The 22,219-nt window shown below is 35.9% G+C and overlaps 1 protein-coding gene across 20 annotated transcripts in view; it reads right to left on the bottom strand.

The window, feature by feature from the left end:
- Window positions 1-22,219, bottom strand: part of SLC4A10 (solute carrier family 4 member 10) — a 184,200-nt gene that overhangs the window by 94,160 nt on the left and 67,821 nt on the right. For 6 of the 20 annotated variants that reach the window (XM_072932145.1, XM_072932147.1, XM_030278354.4 and 3 more), the window contains one exon: window positions 585-774. The exons of 3 other annotated variants lie outside the window; for them this stretch is intronic. In XM_072932145.1, coding sequence (XP_072788246.1) covers window positions 585-611 — 27 coding nt within the window. In that variant the 5' untranslated portion in view covers window positions 612-774. Of the gene's footprint in view, window positions 1-584; window positions 775-21,122; window positions 21,593-22,219 lie in introns of those variants that run through there. 11 more of the 20 variants (XM_030278357.4, XM_072932138.1, XM_072932139.1 and 8 more) reach the window with 8 other exon arrangements.

The following is a 22,219-nucleotide window of genomic DNA, read 5'->3' as shown; positions in this document are numbered from 1 at the left end:
TCTGATTCCTGTACTGCCCCCTTGGAGGAGGGGAGAGTTGAGACAAAAGTTCACTAGAAGTTCAGTGCTTGAACTCATGGGCCAGTGTGGACTATTGCAATACAAATAAAAACAGATCCCACTCCACTCTCCCCTTGATTAATAGAGACTGGAAACCTAATTTCAATTAGTAAGGCTCTGCTTTTTATTAGAATTTCAGGAAAACTACTAACTTACTATTTTTAAGTGCTGCAATACATGAGTTTGAAACTGAAAGTATAGGCAAGACTAATCATAATACAGTCATCAAGGACAGAATTCATGCCAACCAAACTCCACACCAAAATCCTCAAAGCCATGAATCTTGGGCCAATCTGCAGTTTGGCCCATCAGTTTCACAAGGTTCAGAATAAGGCATGAAAACTAAAAGCTCTTAGTTGTCATGCCACGTTTATGTCAGAATTCTACCACTTCTTCCTTTCAGACCATTTGAAGATGATGAAGGTACAAAATTTTACATAGGGCACAAATCTGCAAGGACTGGAGTAGTGAAACCATACAGACATACTGCAGCAACCTGCAAACAAAGGTGTGGACACACTGACCATGTGCAAGTCCTTGGAACTGTCCATTACTGCAATGAGTTGCTTGCTGAGTCCAGTGAACACTGTGCTCTACTGCTTAAAGCATGGAAGAGGGATCCAGGAAGTCCCCGAGCGCTAATCCTGGATCTGCCACTGACTTGCTGTGTGGCCTTGGAAAAGTCACTTAATCTCTGTGCCTCAGCTTCCCCATCTGTAAAATAGGGATAATAATACTTACTCATCTACCTTCCTCACTGGGCTGCTCTGTGCCAAAATAAATTTTCGCGCAGCATTTCAGAGCTGTAAGGCACTACAGAAGTGGCAAGTCATTCAATTTAAGAAATTTTACCCATGTGAATACATAATGATAGGAAATAAGAAATTGATGAAAAACATTAAGGCATAAACTTTCTCTTTTCTCACATCAAACCAATGTATATTAATACCTTGCAATAGTTTTACATTGCACAACTTCAACAAAGATGCATAAGAATAAATGTAGGGGTTTTTTTTCTGCCAGCCTTATTTAAGAGCAATGCTGGAGAAGCCAGTGGAATCATATTTCAGTGAAGCTATAATCAGAGTGTAATAAACTTTTCATAAACAATATAACATTTCTTCACTCTCTTTTTTGTAATATTTGTTAATATCTTATGGTTTTACATAGTCATCACACAATAATTGATCTAAAATTTATTTCCCTACAGTAATAAAATACTAGTAAACACACAGTAGAGGAAATAATGTATCTGAGATAAAATAGCAAGAAAATGCCAAAGCTTTTTACATGGAAACCACAAGTTCCTTAGAGACTAGGGCCCAGCAACCCTACTCGGTCCATGATTTTTTTTCATGTCTTACATTTTCCAAATGAATGCTGGAATGACCTTCAACATGCAGCAGCAGCAGCTGTACATATTTCACAGAAAACATCTATTTAATGAAAGTCTTATAAATACAGTTATGACTATATTTGTCTCTACATACTAGAAGTTCAAACAGAGTGGCAAGTACAGAAAACCAGAAAATAGAGTCATCTTCTGCATGCTTTACATTTGCAACCACACTGCACTGAAAATATGTATTTGAAGTTGAACAAAATAAAAGGAAATAAACCACTTTCAAAAACATTACTTTTTGATAAGTAATCACAAAGGAAGAAGGTCTCCATTAGTCCTGGAGTATGGATTTTCAAGCCTTAGATAAACCTGCTTTTCAAAATATAAAGTGAGACTACAGCTGTTGCCAGGAATTTTAAGTGTATTGGTTAGAAGGAATAGAAAAGCCCCAAGACTCAGAAATCAAAACCAAATGCCTTAAGTGCCCTTTCCACCTGTGTATTGATAAATGTCAGCATACAGGATATTCCAATAAATGTCAGGATATTCCAGTATAAAAATGACCTCCTGGAAATCTTCCCAAAGTCACTCTCTTTAGCTATGATACAGCCCTAACTACAATTCAGAACAGGTTGACCTGCCACCTCCCAGAATTGTGCACTGCCCTTCCACATCTCAGAACAACTTAGTTGATGAAAAAATACACTTTTAGAAAAGCTGAGAAGCATCATTTTATGACAGATGTTTTTGTGTCTTTTTTGTTACTGACTATGCTTTCATCACATTGTAGATGACTGGGTGGAGAGAAAAAGGAAATTAACTACTTTCAAAGGTGGATCTCACATGACAAACCTCTTTAAATATGTATCTCTAATGTAGACACATACTCTTGTAGAACTTCAGTACATTTCTAGATGATGGAATTAGGACATATTCCACATCTTCTGCATGACAACAAGGTAGACAGAAGTCCAGGTGTCAATCTTTGATCTGAAGTTATCTATACAGGTATTATATGTATTTACTGCAAGAGGAAAATCAATATATTCTCATAAAAGACACTTGCATACATCACAAAAACAACTTGAATACTGGGCAAACATTTACTAAAGATCATCTGTGTTGATCACTATGGCAAATAAAATATTAGTAAATATATAGTAAATAAATATACATTAGGAAAAAGGCAATTAGGACAAAGGGGAAGTAAAAAATACTTGCAAAGAGTATGTCTCACTGTCTTTCCCTTGGTAGGTTCAGTGATCACTAGTATGACAACTGTACCTAATATATTTTGAGTAGACAAGTCAAAATGGATAATAGAAAAATTCTTATTTTACATGGAAAACTACAAAAAAATTTTTGATCCTTTTTTTAATCTAATTTTTTTCATACCCGGCTACTTTATTTTCCTGTCTTGGTATTTGTTCAGTGTTTTCAATAAACTGGAAGATTGTTTCCTTTTGAAATACAATGCAAAACCCAGCTACAAAGAGTATTAATATTCCACTTTTTTTTTTCACAGTTTTTAAGACTCTCAGTCAAATCCTATCCCTTTTAAATTACACTCTTAATATACTCACAGAATAAATCATATCAACATAAACCTTTTTTCCAGCATCCTTCTTTCTGTAAAATATATACCTGAGCAGAAGACATTTTGATTTTCCACACACTAGAAATTATGCATATGACACACCTGCTGACTCATAAGGAAAATAATCATGGTATTAATTGCTTCTTCATATAAGCCCCTTATTGATGATTAGACAACCTACATAATTCTGAAATGCCATCTGGAACTCAGGAACACCTGTCAGCATAAAACATGAAATATTGCCTTCCCATAAACAATAGAAAGCTGTAATGTTGTGCTGATTTTGGCTGGGGTACAGTTAATTTTCTGCACAGTGCTGGAAGGGGCTGTGCTGTGGGTTTGTGCTGCACACAGGTTGATAATTCAGAAATGTTTTGTTATTGCTGAGCAGGGCTTGCACTGAGCCAAGCCCCTTTCTGCTCCTTGTATGGCCACACTGGAGAGGGGCTGGGGTGCCTGGGAGGCACAGCTGGGACAGGGGACCCCAAGTGACCAAAGGGACATTCCAGACCACATGGCATCCTGCTCAGCATGGAAAGAGGGGAAAGAGGGAGGAAAGGGAGAGGCCATCTGGAGTGCCAGTGCTTGTCTTCCCAAGTCAGCATGACCTGTGATGGGGACCTGCTCTCCTGGAGATGGCTGAGCACCTGCCTGCCCACGGGAAGCAGGGAATGCATTCCTTGTCTTGTTTAGCTTGTGTGGGTGGCTTTTGCTTTCCCTATTAAATCAATCCAAAAGTGCTCTCACTTTTACCTTTCTGGTTTTCTCCCCCATCCCACTGGTGTGGGACCGAACAAGCATGGGGCTTGGCTGCTGACTGGAGTTAAACTATGACAAACATACAGTTATTTCATTTATTTTATATTATCAAAAATTACATATGCTTAAAAGATGAAACCCTAACATGTTCGTTTCAATTTATATCATAAAGTTACTGGTATAAAACTTGTGCATTTACCTTTCCAGTGGTCTGTAATGAAATAGTAAACACGTTTCCAGACACCACACACACGATTATTTTCTCAGTTCCAACATTACTGTTTTGTGTTATATTCATTTTACAGAATTGTTACACAGTATCTGTATTTTTAAGGCCATTTTGGTTGAGTTCAGCTTAACATTTCATAAAGATGGCAATACTAAAGATATGGAAAACTAAGTTACTTGAACTCAAGAGCTACCAAGTGCATATTGGAAATATTTTGCAAAGACAATTAACTTAAATGGCTAAAAAGCTGTTACATGTAGATACCTATTGTAGGAGAAAAATCACTGGTGACTGCCATGTTCAGTCGTGTCCTTTAAACTGTCCTTGAGCAGGCAGGCTCACACAAAACTGATTTAATGCACAGTGTGTATGCCCACAATTTAGGTGTTATAATTCTTTTCTCTTTCTGAAGACAAGCAGAGAGAGTTTAAAAAAAAAAAACAACTTTTTTTTCAATATTATCATGCTTAATTGCTTATACTACATATAGCCATATTTAGCAATCTTCTGAGGTGGAAAGTACAGTGAATTTTATCTTTCGGATGAAATATAATTGCTTTTCCATTCCACTAGCTACATTATATCATCCTTTTCTCCTCTAGCTACCTATCAAAGAAGACCCATCAAAACACATTTATAATGCAGTAAGGTCTGTTCTATAAGGTCTGAAGATCATTTTTTTAAGTGTCCCTTTAATGGCACTGCTTTTATGGCATCTTTCTGCAGTAATCACTAATGCTTAACATAAAGCACAGTTTTCCTTTGGGTCAGCTCTGCTCCACATAGTTCAGGCTACACAACAAAGTAAGAAGTAATTAGTTTTCATCCCAGATTTGCATCTTCCCCAGGGCTGCATGTCATATGCATAAAAGCATCCTTCACTGTCTTCTTTTTATCCTCTTTTCTATTTTTATAGCAAAAGCCAAGATAATGTTTAGCATGACTCAATAATGAAATGCCATGTTCTGCAATGCTGCTAAAAATTGCACTAATCAGCACTAGCTTAAAGAACTGATTTCCTACTGGCCTGAGACTGAACACATATTTAATGTTATAATGCCATTTCTGTAACATGTAAGTACAGAGAATCATTTCAGACATTAACTCTAAGCACACAGAATTGCTATAAATAAAACAAAACACAAGCAATTTTACACAGAATTAAATCTCAGTAATAGTTGTAATTCCTGTGTTCATCTGCATTGAAGCATTCTGTGCTTGCTATATATCATTATGCACAAAAGAGCAGCTATAAACTGCTATGACATATAAATATTTCCTTCATATTTGATATTAAATCTTCTTAGAAAAGCCATTTTAGGTAGAAACAATAAATTTCTTCCATTTGCAGGGCAAACAAAAAAAACACTCTTTATCTATTCTCCATACACCTATCCAACTGAAGACAACATTTTTATTTGAGAAGATTAAACAAAAAAATCAAGGCAAAATAGGAGCTTAACGTGTTGCAATGGCCAGGTTTCCCACTTTGTCTGCCTAAAAGGGTGGGGACAGTTGCAACAAAACATGGACCAAAAAATTTTCCCACTTAAAGCACTTGATAAACCTGTTAGAGCACTGGGTATAATAATCAAATAATTAACTTTAAATCCTTTCTAGATTCTGGTACCTGTTTTAAGGCACCTACAATTAATTGCAGCTGCTTACCATGTTTTGTATGTCTTGGAGTAAATTTATCAGGACTGCCCAAGTGATGCAAAGACCTTACAAAACCCGAACAAAGCACTTAGGTTATTTTGTTTCTTTGAATATTTTCAGTCACATTCAGAATCTCAAAACTCCTTCGTTTCCTTGTACCCTATCACTTCTGCCAGATCTGCAAACTAATCTTTATTCAATTGCTAGTTTGAGACAGATGTCTGAATAAATAAAAGACAGTACTCCTTGCTGCTATGTAGATGTAGAAGTAGGGTAACATCTTTATTCCTTTTACTTCATATTTTTTACTACACTGTGAAATACTTAGAAGTTCTAGAGAGAACACCACCATAGATGGCTATTTTGTCCCCTGTGGTTATTATTTCAATTTCATATGTCATTCTAGTGCAGTGCCATTAGCTGAAATCCTCTTTTCTCACTTCATAGCAATGGCTATGTCAACTACTACAGAGAAGTCTAACAGCAAGAAGATGGATGTGAAGACTTTATCCAAAGCCCAAATGAGATTTAGTTTTAGCTTGTCCGGCCTCTCTCTTGCCCCAGTGCCAGGTGAGGACAGATCCAGGATAACAGCCCTATTTAGGTGTAGTTAGAAGCTGAACATGCAGACTTTAGCCCACTATGCAATAGGATTTTAGCTGCTGGGCAGCAAAGGTGAAAAAACTATGTAATTGCTAGTAATCAGCAGTAAGATGTATTTGGTTTTAAATTGGATACACTTCTTATCTTAAGGGGTCTCCTTTCAGCCTCAGAAATGATGACATGTTTTCAGATTTCTTCACCGCAAAATAGGGTCAGAGAGAGGAATCACAGAAGAGAGTCTTCTTGAAGCAGCTACTCATGTGGAAATAGCAAGTGCAAAGAAGAGAAAGGGTCATGACCAACTTTTCAGAACTCATTTTGACAACAACTACAACACAGGAGAGAGGAGTTTTTGTCTTCCTTTACAGCCAGACAAAAAACATGTTGTTTGGCAACTGCATCTTTTAAATGCAAATATATGCCAGCCACATTTCAAAATTACTTTTTTTGACATCAGCCAGCAAGATCAATAATAAACTAAATCACTCTCTGAAACACCAATATAATGTACAGCAATTCTTCTGCTTCTCAAACCACTTTCAATTCTATCTGACAAACACTTTCTTCAAACACAATACAAGGATTAGTGAAGGTAGCAGGAAGGTTTCTCATGCTGACCTTCCATAGAAATATGCCAACACTATTGATAGTTTCCCTTCTAGCAGCGGAGGTAGCTTGGCTGAACCAAATCTAACTGAAGAGTTAAAAAATAGTATGGCCATTTCGTCATTCATTTTCAAGAAAAAACTAACATCCAATACCATAAAATTTTCTGTTACAAGCACAAAGATTAAATCAGATTCCTTGTGAGCCTTCAGAGTTGACTTCTAGAAGAGAAAAGAAGATTGTGTTTCGTTTGTTTGGCTTTTTTTTTTTAACTAAAACTTGTAAATAGTTTCCTTGAATAAAACTGGCAGGTCTTCCCAATCAAAACCTATAAATTCAAGTGTAGGTTTTAATCTAAAGAGTTCCCAAGTCATCTATATTTTCACGGACTAATTTCAGCAGGAAATCTATAACTGATGACCCAGTATTTCTGCTCTCCAAAGATTTAGGTTGATCTGTATGATTTTGTTGTCATGAGTGAATTCTTTATCAAGGCAACTGTAATTGATGTGACTGAAAAACACAGATCTCTATCACCAAGAAATGTTCTGCTGCATGCAAATGAACAGCTACCACCCAAAATGGAGACCTTTTGCACTGTCAATACAGTCAGAGCATAAGGAGAAACTTTTCATCTCATAGTTAGACAATGATATTCTGATAATCTCTGCTCTCCCTCTTTATCTGTCCCAGATCACCAGTCAGCCGTGGTGACCAAGAAGGGTAATCCTAGAGAAAAGAGTTAGGAGTCCCTTGTTCACAAGAAGATAAAAAGATAATTAAGTCCTCCAAACCACTGACAATACTATCAGCTATCTGAAAGCTCAGGAGGTCTAGCTAATTCACACAGGCATTAAGAAAAGCAGGAAACAGTAAAGAAGCAGTGAGGACAGGGAAGGAAAAAGCAGAAAAGAAATAAGTGAGATAATGAAATTGATAACATACTCTGAGAAATAACAGGAGAAATAAAGAGATTTCAAATGTCAAGTTACTTGTGCATCCTTTCTGCCCCAGCAATGAAACACTGCACTGTAAGGAAAAATTTCATACTGAAGACTCATTCAAAATATATTGGGAAAATGATCATGACAGTGGATTAGAAAAGGAGGGATTTGTATAGCTAAAGAGAAATACATTGCTACAGCTTACAGCTTTAGACACCACAACATAAATGGTCAGGAATTTGAAATGTGCTGCCAAAGAATCAAAGATAAATAAGAAGTAGTAGTTGAACTGGTCTTTCTACCTCCTAGATGTAAGAATTAAACTTGCACACATTGCCCACCTGTTGTAATCTGGAAGCTTTAAAATCATCACTTCCATGTGACAGACAATAACATCTGGTTGTCCTAGACTAGTCAAGACTGGAAAATAAAAACAATCTAAAAGTTTAAAACAAGTTATGTAACTTTAATAATGTGCTTCATATTGAAATTACAGAATGTAACTTTTGGAAAGGAAAGGAGTAGAGTATATACTATAGAGTAGAAAGTAGGTGGCAATACATCTGTACATGGCAATGTATCTTTCATCAGTTCTTCTATATGAAAATGTTTTATTTTTAGAGAAAACTGCTATTATTTTAATTTTAAATTTTCTCATAATGCCACTAAATTGACAGACCCCTAGGCAAAAGTAGAGAACACACAACAATGTCCATCAGACAGAGCTTTGAAGGGTATTTATCTAAATTACCCTAGTGGTCAGTACTTTAGGAAAACAGCAGAAATTACTAGATATCAAGTTTTACTGGCACATCAGGTGATGAAATTTTTGAGTTACATATCATTACTTTTTATCTACTGTACTGCTCTAAAGTGAAAAGAGTTACAAGCACGATGACAAAAAATAATATCCAACACATACCCTTCATACCCTTCCTTGTCAAGATAACACCATCTCCTTTTATTAAAGAATGGATTCTTTTCTAGTGAACAAAAAAGAGAATTCTTATAATTTAAACATGCCACAAGCTAATTGGATCAATCTTTGATTTATTACAAATTGTACCAGGCTTATCATAATATCATTAAGGCTGTAAAAGACCTCCAAGATCATCAAGTCCAACTAATACCACCATACCCACTTAACTATATACAAAGCTTTTGAACACTCACCCATTTTTAGAACACTTCCAAGAACAGTGACTCCACTACTTCCCTGTGGAGTCTCTTTCAGTGTTAAACACTCATTCAGACAGTGCAACAGGTGCTCCTCTTCAAGCACAATCTTAATGTAGGAATTAAAAAGTAATAATAATCTGCTGATCTGACCTGCAAGTTCTGCCTACTTTTTCATTGACTAGCATTGCTGTTAACTAAGAATGTATATGCATATGTGGAGAAAAAAAAAGTCTATTGGGCTCCACTGATATACACCCTGCAAATACATGCATGATGTGCTTGTCAAAAAAATTACTTAATTTATGAATCAATAATCACATCACTTAAAGAAGGTGTAACAGCTTACAGGAATACAAACAATAAATAGCCATGGCTTAAGGGTACTTAGCAACCTAAGTGTAATAAGATGAACACAACTAGCACATTTGCCAAGTCATTAACAGGTAATAATTCACTTTATAGACTACAGAAAGAGTTTTGATGAGGATCTTCAAAGATTGGGCGAGATATAAAGTTCACTAATGACTATAAGAGGAATGGCAATTGGGAAACCAAAATTGATACTATACCGTCAGTAGAGCAAACACAAGATTCAACCTTGTGGTAAAATCTCTCTTTTGGATGGGAAAGGACAAGGCATGTTGCAAAGCTGGTACAAGAAAGGCAAGAAGATATATTGTATTTGTATTTGAGAAGATGAGTAAATAGACCTTAAATAGCAAGTGATGTAGGCAGAGAGAAAAGCAGAGATGATATTAACACCCGTAATCAAGTGAAGGGAAGCTGTAAGTATTAACGTCAGCCGGACAGATGAGATCATAACAGTCACGGTGCTGAGGTGAGCCAGACCTCAATCTAATTTACAGCTACATGACCCAACAGGAACTGTCAGCTCACAGAGCTACACAGAGCAAAAAGAGCACATCAGAAAACAAAAGGAAAGAAAATTCAATAATTATTTCTGACGTGATTACATTCAGGTGACCACTGAGACCAAGCAAATTTTCTGAGCTATGCAGGGTTTAACTGGACTGGGGGAAAACCATTAAAAAATAAAGCAGTGGTGCCTTCATAAAGGTCATGCTCATGGCTAAATTATCTGAAGCAAGGTGTGGAGGAGGATGCAAAGCTGAGGATGGATTTCTGAGAGATCTAAACATACACCTACATACAGAAAGAGACGGGGGAGAGGAAGACCCACCCAATAAAAAACTGAGTCTGTAAAGAGAAACAATCAACAAGGACAAAATGACAAATGTCTAAGAACAACAAAATTTAGTGAAGACTATAACATAGCATCACAGAGAGATGACAGATGGAGTGGAGGAGAATAAAGGATTAGACTGGAATTCCTCCAGGAAGAAGTCAAGTGGAACATTAGTGACATAAATTTCAGTGCAAAAGACAGAAACCAGAAGTAAGCAGTTCTAGAAAGGCATTAGAAGTCAAGTTAAGACAAGTGTACAAAGCATATGATTGGGGGAGTGGGAGAAGATGAAGAAGGTCAAGGATTGGGACATTAATCTGGTGAGAGAAACTTCTGAAGTAGAGGGTTAGCTTGTGCTGAGGTTTTTTTAATATGAAGAGAATCAGACAAACCTGTTGTGTAATGGAAGGAATTCAAGGAGAGAAGCAAAACTTTTTAAAAAGTCAGAATATGGATAGGCATGGGAAAGAGTTAATTGGAACAGGTTCAAGGACTACAAAACAAAAACTTAAGTCTGTTTCAGTAAACAAAAAAGAAGCTTGAATTTTGACCTTAGTTTGTTAGTTTTAAGAAATTCACATGGAGAGATGGGGTAATAGATAAACTAAATGGAGGGCTGTATTACTAATAAAAAGTACAGAACAGGAAAAACTGCAAGCAAAAATATTCATAACAGATGACAGAAATCCTAGAGATTAAGAAATACAGAAAGTCAGCAGAATCAAAAGATTTTCACCAGAGATAGTCAGCAGTATCTCGGAGGCATTAGAAACTGAGAAAATGGATACTGGGAGTCAGCCAGGACCATGAATGTCAGAAGACTTTGGAACTGTATGAGAAGAACAAAAAATAGTGCCTAGAGGGAACTGATAAGCTGATAGAAGAAAGTAAAGAGCAATAAAGGAAATCAAAATCATCAAGATCAACAAAACAGAAGCTTTACAAAAATTCATTCCAAGAGAGAGAGAATAAAAATCTTTTTAAAGTTCCAGTAGTTACCACAGAAAAAGAACTTGGATAACAGAGTGCAGGGAGAAGACCAACTCAAGCACATAGCTGATTTGGCACATGGTATATAGTACAAATGAGAAACAGTACCAGGGCAGCTACAGAGTTGGATGGTTATCCACATAGAGACTGAAGGGTGAGAAATTATGAATGGAAGAAATTTGGAAGTCAAAGTCAGACAGAGATGGGAACAGGTATAGTTGTATGCATGTACACTTTAAAAATATTAGAACGACAGGAACAAGGAAATTCTATTGCAAAATAAATAAATAATAAATAGGAGCAGGAAGTACTCAGAACAGCACAGAAGTACCTAATTCTTTGACCCAAATTCAGAGCAGGTAATGTTTTAGGTAACAATCTCCACAGAAAGGACCAGAGATGAGGCACTGTTAATAAACAAGGGAAAAAAATTTCTGTGGGCTGGAGGGAATGGTAGGAAGTAGAAAGATCTAGGTTCTTTGTAATATTCTAGAAACCTCAAGAAAATAAAAAGAATACCAAATAATAGAGAAGATAGAGTTTTGTACTTAAAGAATAAAGAGAGCTACAGGAATTTCACAAGCTGAACAAGAGGCAGAGGTAATTTAAGGGAAGAAGGGAAGGACATTACACGAAAGCATAATCCAGATGTAGGTTGATATAAGAGCATGAAAAGCATCAGAAAACACAGAGATAAACTGGCACCAATAAAGTAATCAAAAATCTCAAGAGAAAGGAAACAGCACCATACTAATTTTTGCTCTTTCATACATCCTGAAACGTTATCTGAAGCTGTTACACATATACTCTCTGACAAACACTACTTGTTTTAACAAACAACATGACGATTTCAAATGCCAGTTGATAAGGATGATTTGCTGTGACATAGTTATACTAGGAAAGATTTAATCCCCTGAAGCTTATACTGCATGCCAAGTCCATATAAGCAGTACTGGTCAAAGCATTTTATACTTGTACACTCTATAACAACACTAGAAGATCATGCCAATGTACACTAATAAATCTTTTGTAATGTGGAACTGGACTAATCTGAGTCCTACTTTCACAGGAATTTTAATCACATTTATTTAATCAGAATTGTATAGTGATTGCTTAATTCTTCTCAAGATATAGTACACAAGGGAGTAAATAACATCACTGGTTCCTATGCATCCTTGGACATACAGATGCCTGGGTTCTTGCAGAGGAATGTTAAAGGTTTTCTTAAGGAGTTTTTTTTTCTTATTTTAAGCTTATTTATTCTTTTCAAGCCAAACATCACAGCTCATGTGACATGTAACTTTACCAATGATTGTGTTCAAGTAAAATTCTGAAGGCAAAGGGCTGTAAACAGAATAAGGCCAGATAATGTATTTTAAACCAGACATATCCCAGAAAGTTGCACAGGGCTTTTGATCCCCAAATAAGGGTGTAATCAGATCCGCTATATGGGAACCACAGATTTCAGCTAATATATTAAATAGAAGTTGATTCATCTAAGAAGAAAAAAAAAAAAGATGGAAAAAAAGAAAAAGAACAAGTTAATTGAAAACCACTCCTTTGCTGTGACTCTGATATGCTATTATAGTCACAAGTATGCACACTTGAAAAACAAAGAGGCACCCACACTTAGAAATGGAAATATGAAATAATTTTATTTTCTTTGAAACATTAATGCTCTAGGATAGCTTCATTTATGAATATGATATTAATATGGCAGAATACAAAACTCTAGGAAGTAGGTTTGTAACCCATTTTGTAGGTTTCCAAATCCATTTACAAGTGGTAGAATTCTCAGTAGATAGAAACACAACACACAAAAGCATTACTCTTCAAAAGGTGTATGAAATACATCAGCTTGCACCTTGCACAGCTCCTGTGTAGTCAGTGGGAGCTAAATGAGAGTCAAGATAAAAATTATCTTGAAATGTAGCATTGCCATGGACTGCAACAGCACACTTTAAACAGTGCATATCACAAGAGCTTTCCTCTGCTTAGAATGAGCATATTTTAAGCTGGCACAGTGCAGAGAAAAATTTGGTGAGAGATGAGCAGCAACAACAGGACCTCAGAAGAACAGAACGGGTATCTCCCTTGAATCTGTGTCTAACCTTCAAACAAAGGCCCAAAGCTTTTATAAAACCACTAAAGACTGAAATGGCTTCTCCCTGTACATTCTACATTTAAACTGAAGGATTTTTTTGTCGAGGAATAAAAGAAGATAACCAAAAATGCAAACGTTCCCACTTCTCGCTTTAGCAGTGGATTTGACTTGCACAGGGCACTCTGGAAGCCTCTTCATCCAACCTCACAAGCACTGGAACATCAAGTTTAGCTTAACTATCACTCTATGTCCATTTGCTATATATCTGCTGAAAAGAGTATTGGGAGAGGAGGGGAGTAGCAAGAGACTAATAATTAATTACTAAGTAATAGATGAGAAAGTCTCCTTTTCAACAGCAAATGATCAAGTCAACAAATCTTGTGCATAGTTCTATTAATAGATACTGATATAATTTCCTTGAAAATTTTATTCATGATTACTCTCATTCTTGTTCATTTTCCAACATCCTGAGTCACAAAAGTAATGCTTATGGCAAATTATGGCAAAATATTAGTAAAGATGTGATGGTGTTTTTAATCTGTCAATGAGAAAACTGAAATTCTAAGTAATATTATTACCTTGTATTTGATGTGTATTGTTTTAAACACTTTCTGAATGTTCCTACTTGCTCAGTTTTCTTCTTACTCTTATGCTGGTTTATATTTCTAGCCAGCCTATAAGCAATATCAAATTTGAATATCCTTCCAACAGAATATATTTTAGTCAACAAAAGACTGTTTATAAAACTGAATTCTACAGGTGAAACACTGCACATACTTATTTGAAATTTCCCTTCATACCTTTGAACTGGAAACCTGCTGTTCTCTGAGAAGTGTGGTGCTGTTCTCCTGTACTCTGCTAGATCAGTGTATGTGCCTGTCCCAAATGGCAGACTGCAAAGCAAGAGGGGAAGATATTTGGTGATGAATGTGCTGGAAAGGCAGGATCATCCATTATGGGATCCACTCCAAGGCTTAACCAATTTACTTTACAGGATCCCTGCTGCCCAGCTCTGTACGGAGGAAGCTGCCAAAAGTGTCCAAAGCAAAAGAGCCTCAATCTTGTTTGCTATGACTTGAATAAAGAGAGTAAGAGATTCTTCAGTTCCCCTGGAAGAGAATTGTGCTATTCTTTACATTCCTACATTAAATTAGAGAACTACAGGTGTGTACAGTGTAGCCAAGCAAAGACAGGAAAATTAAATGGAAATTAGAGTAGAAACTGATAATGACACTTCTATGAACATGAAAGGAGGCCCATGAGGGAAATAAAGTCTAAGCAATTACCAGTAAAATTTGTTTATAGCTGATGGTACAGACATTACTTAAGACGTATATTTAATTCTTGTCTCTGCAATTGCAAATGATACTAAAAAGGAAACAATTTAACAGTTCTTATCTGTTGAAGGAGGCAAGAAATGGATTCAGAGCATGTCTCACTTTTGTGCTGAAGTTTCTGTTGCTGTAGATGTTCAGGACACAAGGCAGTACTAGTAACTACTTTTGACAGCACAAATTACATCTTTCACTGACATCCATGGCAAATATGCATGTTTGCATTAGAAGTTAAATGGCTGAGAAATTTCAGCACATCTGCACACTAGAAACTAGAAAATCACTCAGGAAAGAGGAGGAGGGGAGCAGAAGGCAGACTGGGCAATAACAAAACCCAGTGAGTCACTGTGAGACATTCACTGAGCAGCAATGAGAAATTCACTCATGACTACATGCAGAAGGACTAGTGACAGAACACTGAGATCCAGCAGAGGATCCAGTCTGCCAAAGGCAACAAAGCAACCAAGTTCCCAGAGAAAGAGGCCTTCAGTTCCTTCTGGAAGACAAGAACACCAAAACAGCTTTTCATTTCCATATGTTTCACATTTCGTTTGTCAGGTAAACTTCACTGGCAGTATCCAGCCACTGCCATTAAATCCTGTGCCCAGGTAATCTAAGATGCTGTATTTTTGACGTGTATTAGCACAACTACCTTAACCTATAATATCTTTATATTCTAAAGATAAGATCAAGGCACACTTATCAGACACTGAGCTTCATCCTTAGTAGTGCTCACAGAGCTAGGCCTACACTTGTCACACGGAATCTAAGCCCCCAGCAATAATCTTCAGCAGCATGTAGAACACAATAAAAAAATCACCGTACTACTATCACTGGTATGAAGTTATCATTTTGTATTTTTGTATGTATTAGACTTTTCTATTGATCGTTCAGTGAACTCCATTACAAATGTTACCTGGCAGACAACACTGAGGTAACACCAACCAATCTCAACTTTCTTAAATATTAAAAGTTGTCTGATCTTAAATTACAAATTCTGACGTCCACAGCCACTGCTTAAGACACACATACTTGTATGGAGTCTAAAATTATTTATTCCACAAAATGGACTAGAATTAGAAAGCAATGGGAAGGAAAAAAGGGAAAGAGAGGGACTGCTATTTTTCAAGTTTAAAGTATTTCAGATAACCTTAGCAGGAAAAAAGAACAAAAACACTTAAATATCCTTTTAAAATTAACTAAAATGTGCTATCAGCTGGTATAACCAACCTGCATGGTTACCTCTCAGAAAGAAACTCACCTAAAGCATAGTTCATCCCCTCATATCATAAACTTGCTGTCAGGTCTCCACCACACCAATTCCTGTCTCCAAAACAGAACTAAACACCTGAATAGTCTTATATAACTGGAGCACCCCTAATCAATATATGGACAAGGTATTTCTCTCCTTTTCCACTTGCAGGATTCAGACATAAACATGACACTGCCTTTCCCAGAAAGCTCTAATCACAGGATATGGGCATAAAACTGATACTGCTTTGGCTAGAATACTTTTAATTGCGTTAAATGTGGATACAAACCATATGGATATGATTCCTTGCATGTATTTTAATGACTCTGCGTGCCTGCATAAAATCTTTAATAAAGAAAATTTAAACAAGTGAACTCATTATGCTAGCAGGAGAGAAATGGATGGATCTTAAATCACTGAAGGCTCCTATATAAATTTTTGTTTCATTTAAGCAGCCTGGGGGAACAGAGGGAAGCTATTATAAAAATGAGAAAAATTTTCTACACCTCAACACTCCCTCATGTCCCTTATTTCCTTTTTTTACATCATTCAATATACCAAGCTGAATATTTTTTAACAGCTAATGATTGCTTGAGAACTCTCAGTTCTGAATTTCAAGCAAAACTAGAAATTAACAAGTTATTTTCGTCAAGTTGACTAAAACCACAACTCTTGAATCCCTCTAGGTCATGTTTCATTTAGTTTATCTTTTTGGGGTTTTTTGATTAATGAGATCATACTAGATAATACCCTTTTATTCTGTTACTTTGAAGTTTGCTTAGTTCAAAATATTAGTCTAGCCCTTCCCTTCAGGATTTATTCTCTGCTTATGTCAATTAGTACTGGGGGCTGTAGATTCCATAAAAGACATTTCAAAACAACAGGAGGTTTCATCAGTAAAATGACCACTAGGAATGCAGCAAAGCTATTTTCAAAGCTTTCTTTCTCCACAAGATTAACAATTATCATTTTTGTGCATTCAGTCCTCATTTTTCAAGGCTTTCTGTGCAAATTTTTCTGCAATTAATTGACTAGTTAACAGACAATTCAAGTTTCCTTACCAGATAATGTGCCCCAGATCCTTACCAGATAATGCTCCTCTACTGAGCCCTTTTGAGACATAACTGAAGAGCTCTGAGCAGGTCTGGATTCCCTTTTTACATGAATGAAATGGAAGTAAGGAAGTAAGCTCAGTAAAGGAACACAAAATCATCAAAGGAGAGGCTGGGAGTGCTGGGACTGTTTCAGCCTGAAAAGAGAAGGCTCAGAGGTGTCTTATCAGAACATACAACTCCCTCAATGGTGGCAACCTAGAGAAGACCAAGCCAGACTCTTGGTGCTGCCCAGTGAGAGGGTAAGAGCAAATGGATACAAATGAAATATTGGAAGTATCACTTCAACATAAGAAAAAACATGGTGCTCTTAATAAGGGAATAGCAGCATTTCGCCACCTTATCATCAGTCACATCTTGTAGTCTCCTTATTGGTACGTACATTGTTTAAATGATCCAGAAAAGTGATTTTAGGGTCACACTGAGAATACTATGGCAAGCAGTGTGGAGTTTTCTCTGTGTGATCTGTAGTTAATGTTGAGTATTAATGAAGCAATCTATAGGAATTTACAAGAATTATGGATCAGCTTGTACTTTAAAAAATTATACTGACAGCAAAGCCACTGACTGCAGTAGCGTAACAGCACCCATGTTAATGGGGTTCTGTAATTAATAACATTTATTGAAAATTTAGGTACGGCAAAATAAATATGGTCTTGCAAAGAAACAAGAAGCAACATGAATAAGTCATATCCTTTAGGAGGCTCATTATGGGATGGGAGGGTGAAAACACAGGGACGGGGTGGAGAAAGAGAGAGAAAGAGAATGAACTGAGATAGGTCTCTTAAAAATGCAACTCTAAGTAATGAATAACCATTCTCTTTTACTGCATTAATATACTCAGCTTCCCTACTACTTCATCTAAGGTGGTTCCACCTCTACAGGAATTTTTGGGGACTAAATATGACTCTATTCTAAATTTTTTAACAGATTACCATTACACTAAATAGATTGGAACATTCTTGGAACACTCATTGTGTAGCTATGTATGTTGTGACCAGACAGTTACCTATTACATATTTATGCTACGCTACTTTATGTTTTAAACCTTTCTGATACACTTTTAGTAAGCCTTCCCTAATTCTGGTCATTAGGCCCAAGGACTTGATACATGAATTAAAATACTTATTGAGAAGAATTTGGCCAGAGAAGAGGGTCATGTCTTAGGAAGTAGATTTATGTACACCAAAAACACTTGAATTCTTTCAGCAAAATATGAAAGTGTTTTTGCTTCTAGTGTTTTGCAAATTTTGGTCATAATCTCCTATTTGTCCCAGTGTTCTCATATCCTTAAAAACTGGCACTACAACCTACAAAAAAAAGTCAGTACTGTGGAATCAGGTCAGCAACCAGTAACAAGTAAAAGCACCACAACTGTGTATGTGCATGAGTGAGAGCATTCCTGTATAAAATTGGTAAATGACACAAATATTTGGCTTCTTGCCCAACTGTTCTTAAAACAGTGTTTCATCACAAGGTCTTTATCACAGGGTCCTGTAAATTGCAATGTTTTAAAGATAAGGAAACATATATTCACAGATGCATATTCAGTATGTCCAGTCAAGGGAAAAGAATTCTCTATTTAGAGAGATCCTTCCTTACACAGCATTCTTTAAATACTGACAGTACCAATCATCTTGAGGAGAGATGATACAGTTTTAAAGAAGGCACAAAAATGTCTTCCTGTTAAGTTGCTACTAACACAGTGCCCTGGATTCAATGACTCTGCTCTTGTGCAGCAAGAGCAAATATCAAATATCAGCAAGGCTCTTTCAAATTTGTCTTTTTTAGGGGATGGAGGTGGGACTTAAACAACTAAAACAAACAAAATAATTTGCAGTTTTAAGTTTTCAGATCACTTCAGTCCAATTCCCTGCTCTCATGTGTCTAACTCTATCTTGCTGCAATTTCTTCTCTTCCAAAAGAACTTTACTTTCTTAATACATTCTTTTGGGGTGTTACTCTCTAGCCCCTCCAAATGAACAAGGGCCTATGTCCTAATGGGACTATGTTCTTTGAGTGAAAATATATATTCAAATTCATTTGCAATAGTCATTAATAGTTTTGCTTCAAAACAGAACGACCTAAGCACAAACTTCCTCAAGCAAGCATTTTTCACCAATTCATTTTCCTCTGTAGCTAGTTCCCATTGTCAACAGGCTGCAATGGATGTCTACTGCACTACTGGAGATTGTATCAATGATACATCCCAAAGTCATCCACAGAATGCAGTTTGCAGAATTAGTGTAAGTGATGAGAGTCCAAGACAAGCACAACCTACTGCTGTAGCTTCCAGATGCAACATTCCATGGAGATCTAATTATTTCAAATGAGCAAAGAAGCAACTTCAAACTGAAGCTAAGTCAAGACTGTAAATTGAATAAGGAAAACAAAGAAGCTGGGGAGGGTTGGTCCTATTAAAAATGTCTATACTCTGCAAATCACCAAAACACCATGAAACCAATACTTTCAGGAATTTCATTCCAATGCCAAGAAACAGAATGTACTCATTGTGACTAATACACCAAAATACTGAAAATAAATTCTAACAGATTAAAAGGATCTTGTAGCAAGAGAAAAGTATAGTTAAATCATGCCAAACTCAATCAAGCTTAAGAGCAGGGCAGTCTTTGCCCATTATTAATAAGAATATAAGATGGATAAAGTAGATTGTGAAAATAGAACTTAATGTCAGTACAAGCAATAAAATATTTTCTACAAATATGTTTTTAATTAAAAATTAAAAGACAGACATTTTTACCATTGCTGCACAAACTTAAGTTTGATCTTCTCTTGTCTCCCGCACACATACAGCTTCAAAAAAATGTTATTAAATGGGATGAAACCAGAATTTAGTTCCAAATGCAAAATCAAATCCATTACTTACACATTTATATTTCTAGGTGGATACATGAAAATATTTTTAAATCTTGATCACTTAATCCTGTGCTTTGTGATCAGAAAATACTGCTCACCCTTGACAATCTGCTGTCCAGTTATACATGAAAATTGTTGTTCCACAAGGGTAAAACAAGGGACGGAAAAATTGCCACTACTTTCAGGCTTCAGCTGAGCTTTTAAAACACATGGTCAGACACGTTGCCATGGAAATGTTCTGCAAATATATGTAGAATTTCTTAAGATGGAGCCCAATATCCCTTTTTAAAATAAATTTCTCCTACAATTTTAAATGTAATTGCTCTATGATATATTCAAGGGAATACATCAGCCATTATCTAATGTTTATAACACCTAAAGTGCTAACAGTATCTCCAAATCTATTCTGTGTTTCATATATGAAATTAGGCCACTATGTTCCTATGTAAAATACCCATGTACCTGTTTTCTTTTATGTACTCTGACTTTACTATACATCATCACAACACATTAGCAGATCCACAAGTATTAGTCTTGCAATAAAGTTGACAGCAGTTATAAAAAAAAAATAAACATGCTTCAATAAAATTAATCTTGTTTTTAATAATATTCTAAATTTTTAAGATATTAATCTTCTCTTCTATAACCCATTAGTATTAGTATGCGTCACTGAGTGAAATAATTAAAAAGAGGAGAGTTATCTTGCCAAACTTTCACTGTTATGTTCCTTGAGCTATTTTTAAAACTGATTTGAAATGAAGCAAAAAGAAAAAGAATCTACTGCTGCAAAATGAAGCAAGATCTGTGCCTGCAGAATAGCCACGTCGTGTTACACAATGTGATATGTTATTTTAAATAACCTGGCACTGTAGGTAAACAATTGCCTTATCCTGCATTTCATATGACAAACACAATCACAATAGCTTTTGTGTGTCATGTAAAGATAAAGCAAAATAAAAATGCAATACAATCTCATCATTTTACTTTACAGCAAAGGGATAACCTTTCACCATTAATTAGTAAAAAGAAAACATATTCACAATAAAACAGGTTGAAAATACATAGAGAATAACTTATATTTTTCAAATAAAAATTAATACATTAGAATTCCAATATATACATTGCTCTGCTTATGTAAACAGTCTACCCTATAAATCCTGTAGCAAATCCAACATGAAGCAATTACACAGACAAAGAGATTGCAAATGATCTAAAACTGTAAAACAAACCCTATGTTAGAAATATTATTATAAATCATGAGGTCATACCTGATGACTTAGGGACTGTAATGTCTCACCGGTTCCAAGCTGCATGACCTTTCTATTTCCAGAGACCCCCAAAAATTGCATTTCCTGTCTTATGAAAGTACATCACAGACCTATTTATCTTTCAAAATCTTCTGGGCTAGTGAAGAAAGCATTAACAGCCATTCTGCCCATCAGTAAGTGCTGGAGTCATTACCCTCAAGATATCAGATCTTAAATATAGTTTCCTCGGTGCGCTTACAGACATGCAGCAGTCGAGGAGGCTGACACAGCTATATCGCTGATGCTGCTAATGCCATCTGAAAACAGTAAGCTTACTGCTTAAAGCAATCCTGCATCGTCCAAACAGAACAAGCCACATCCTTCAACTCCTCACTCGCGTTTTTTATAAAACCTAGCTCTGCCATTATAGATTTTGTTTTCATCTCTGGTCAGCTAAAGGAGAAATTAGACATTATGTAACCAGCTTTGCATTAACAAAAGAAAAACAGCAGATGAAGTGACATATCGAGGTTATCAGATTTTGCTTGCATGACCACTCCTCAGCAAGCACAGTCACCATTCACAAGAAGCATCAGAATCTAATCTAAAGGGAAATCAACAGAAATAAATTATAAACAACTCACAGCAGCAAGGGATGCTAATTCCTCTGTCGTACTGAAACAGCTATTTTTATGAAGTCTTATGAAGCCTAGTCAATATTAAAGTAAAAACATCTCTTGCCTAGTATTTTAGTGTCTATTTTTAATTAATTGCATGATCACTGCATTGTTTCCATTACTCCCTGCTATCAGCCAGAAAACAGCATGACTTGAAAATGTGCCAGTGTTATGACAGCAAAAATGTGGTTTGATATCAAACAAAACAATCATGCATGAATTTTTTCTGATAAGAGACATTTCAAGCAAACAATGTTTAGTAACCTCCTTAATAATTTAAAAATTATTAAGATTACAAAATAATAACTGGATTTTTAATTAAATCATATGTTTTACACAAAGTGAAATTTCCTAGTGAAATTTATTATTATAAACCATTATTCATATTTACTGTTGCTAGTATTATGGAAGCAAACACGCAAACAGAAAAAAAAACTTCAT

The sequence above is a fragment of the Taeniopygia guttata genome, chromosome 7, assembly GCF_048771995.1.
Source record: "Taeniopygia guttata chromosome 7, bTaeGut7.mat, whole genome shotgun sequence".
Lineage (NCBI taxonomy): Eukaryota > Metazoa > Chordata > Aves > Passeriformes > Estrildidae > Taeniopygia > Taeniopygia guttata.
The sequence above is the reverse complement of the archived record's forward strand: the minus strand, read 5'-3'. Positions and strand labels throughout refer to the sequence as shown.